Source organism: Pteropus alecto, unplaced genomic scaffold, assembly GCF_000325575.1.
Source record: "Pteropus alecto unplaced genomic scaffold, ASM32557v1 scaffold74, whole genome shotgun sequence".
In the NCBI taxonomy this organism is placed as follows: Eukaryota; Metazoa; Chordata; class Mammalia; order Chiroptera; family Pteropodidae; genus Pteropus; species Pteropus alecto.
The window spans coordinates 228109-230958 of record NW_006436291.1 but is presented as its reverse complement, the minus strand read 5'-3'; the positions used below and the strand labels follow the sequence as shown (position 1 = coordinate 230958).

At 64.0% G+C, this 2850-nt stretch overlaps 1 protein-coding gene and 1 pseudogene across 1 annotated transcript in view; both read left to right on the top strand.

Annotated features, from left to right (window-relative positions):
- KNDC1 (kinase non-catalytic C-lobe domain containing 1) overlaps positions 1 to 79 on the top strand; it is a 37566-nt gene extending 37487 nt beyond the window's left edge. Inside the window, 1 exon segment of the mRNA XM_025047543.1 lies at positions 1 to 79. This exon segment is cut by the window's left edge and continues 198 nt beyond it. Within this exon segment, the coding sequence (XP_024903311.1) occupies positions 1 to 79 (79 nt within the window).
- A 2634-nt stretch (positions 80 to 2713) lies between these two features.
- Positions 2714 to 2832, top strand: LOC112480522 (annotated as a pseudogene).
- The last annotated feature ends 18 nt before the right edge of the window (positions 2833 to 2850 follow it).

The following is a 2850-nucleotide window of genomic DNA, read 5'->3' as shown; positions in this document are numbered from 1 at the left end:
CTCCCAGCGGGCCGCCAGCGACAAGCACTGCCGGAGGATTCAGGACAAGCTGCGCAGGATGAGGGCCACATTCCAGTGACCAGGACGTGGCGGGCTCTGTGGTGGGGACAGGCCTGGGGGGAAAGGGCCCGCCCACCCGCTGCCCACATCACCCCAACGAGGGCGCGCCAGGAGGGGGTGCGGGGTTCGGCCCTGACCCCCCGAGAACAGGCCCCGGAGGACGTCGGGATGTTCTGCTAGCATGCTTAAAAACCAAGTCTTAATGTCAAAAACTAAAGAGCAGGAAGCTCCCCAGGACCCGCACACCCACCTCCCAGCGGCCCAGCACCCCCCCACCCACACTCAGGTTTTGATCTCAGCGGCCCACTCAGCAGTGTTTTTGTGGGTCCAGCCTCCGTCTGCCCAGCAACGAAGGAGCAAGACTGACCTCTGACCCCGCACTAACCATGGGGTCCTGAGCCCCCTCCGCCGGGGCCCGAGTTTACACTCCCAGCCCCAGCCTTGCCCCGCACTGCCCCGACCCCATCCTGACCTCATCATCCCTCCCATCCCCCCAGATGCCCAGGGTGCTGGAGCCTGCAGCCCCTCCCACCGCCCGTCCCAGCGGCCACCTCCTGGTGGTGGGCCTTGTGGCCTCACGCCGGCCCGGCCCCACATGCCTGCCGCCCGCCACTTAGAACAGCTCTGGGCAGGACGAGCCCGGCCCGGCCAGGCTGCTCTGCTCCCTAACAAAACACACCACACAGGACACAGCAGCTCCACAATGGAGGCGTGGCCGCGGGCCTGAGAGCGTCCCTCCCTCCCCACCCCCTCCCGTCTGGTGGCCTGGGGGCCCCAGGGCTGTGGCCGCTGCCCAGCGCCTTCAGTAGCCGTGCATGCCACACGCACACCTGTGCTCCACAGCTTGCCCTCGCCGGCGCTTCGTGAAGCCGACGAGGAGGTGAGGTTTGCTGCCTGATGCTGCCGAGCTCCCCGGGGCTGCTTCCACACGGCCTGCTGGGTGCTGCCTGGTGGGTGGGAGACGCCCTCAGATGGGGGCGAGCCGTGACATCCCACGACGAGAGGCCAGACCCCGTGGCACCATCCCAGGCACCGCTGTTGGTCCTCTGCAAATCACTGCAAAACCCATGATTGCTTCTTTGAGTTTTAGAATTAGTGATTCTTTAAAGCAACCAGCTAGCAGTATATCTAGGAAAACTGTTACTTGTGAAACAATGCTGCCCTGTCGGTGTCGAGGTGTTTTCCCACGGACTCATTTGAGACCCCCAGGTCCTGCTTCAGTGGGCCATGAGGGAACTCAGCGCGCCTGGCCCTGCAAACGTGGCTCTACTTTTTTTAGGTTTTTATACAAGGAATATGTTCTGCCAATCGACTCTCACATTTTCAGATTTGAATTTAACAGAGAGAGTCTGGCAGGCCTGAGGCGAAGTTAGTTCCAGTGACGGACACCGGCTGCAGCACCTTGTTCGGGGGAGGGGCGTGACTGGGCTTTCGGCTTACGCGCGACAGTGTGCATGGCACCCTCATGTCGCTGGTACAGGGTTCCTAATAAAGTCATTTCTACCCAGACCGCTTCCCCACGGCTCATGCTGTGTCTCTCCGAGGTGACGCTGCTGTGGTCAGGGGGTCCCGTTGTCCACCTGGTGGGGGGCAGGTAGTCCGGGCCGTCACCAACCTGCAATCAGCTAGCTGCCTGAGACTCGAGGAAGGTGCCGTGAAGAAAGGTCTCCCTTCGCTACACTGGGCCTGATCGAATCAACGAGAACTGAAAGCCGACGACCCCTCAGGTCCCCCAGCGAGCCTCACTGCCCGGGATCCCCCAGCCCGCTGTGCTGCTGCTCTGGCAAAAGCTCCCGCCACGCGGGCAGTGACCACTCAAGAAGCCCACAGGAGCCCGAGGCGTGGATGTGGAGATGCCCTCGCTCTGGCCCAGCCCAGGACCAAGCCACCCGTAGATGCCTCCCGTGGGGCCCCAAACAGCCAAGCCACAGCCCGGGGACAGCACCCAGGCTGGCCAGGCAGTGGGGACGCAGAGGGGCCCACCTGGTCCTCACCCCAGCTCTGACCATAGAACGGTCCACTGCTTGGAGTGGCCTGTCACACCGGTCAGTAACTAAAGCGCTGTGAAGCTGAGCAGCCCCAGACACGCGGCTGAGTCTGGCAACGTGGGCTCCAGAGTCGGCCCGCCATTCCCTCCACCGGGCAGGGCGCGTCCTGCGGCGTCCTGTCTGGAACCTGCTGCTCGGGCAGTACCCGCAGACTCCAGGCTGGCCGCTCCTGGCCCCATCCGCCGCCACCGCAGCCCCGCGGCCCGGCCCGAGCAAGCCCGGGAGCTGCCGGTGAAGACTGCGCTCCTCCGGGGCCCGCACGGGCGGAGGCCGCTTTCCAGGCCAAGGGCAGGACGGAGCCGTGGGGCAGGGCGAGGGGCTCACGCGCAGAAACACCTCGGCACGCGTGGACGCGCGGGCGCAGAGTGGGCGCGAAGCTCGGCCATCACTGACCGCTGCGCTGTGGCCGCACAGCACGGCATCTCTGGCCTCTGCTCCCACATGCGTGGAGCAGCCCCCAAGTGTCACCATCAGCAATGTCTCCAGACTTCGCCAAGTATCCCCTGGGGCGAGTCCCCCCAGAACCACTGACTTAGAAGCACTGACACCCCCGTAACGGCCAGACCTTGGCTTGCAGATGCCATTCTCCAAAAAACAAAGACCCAGCCTACAGCCAGGCCACCCTGAACGTGCCCGATCCCATCTGATCTTGGGAGCTAAGCAGGGTTGGGCTTGGTTGGTACGTGGATGGGAAATGGCCTGGGAATGCTGGGTGCTGCAGGCGTGAACACACATGCACACA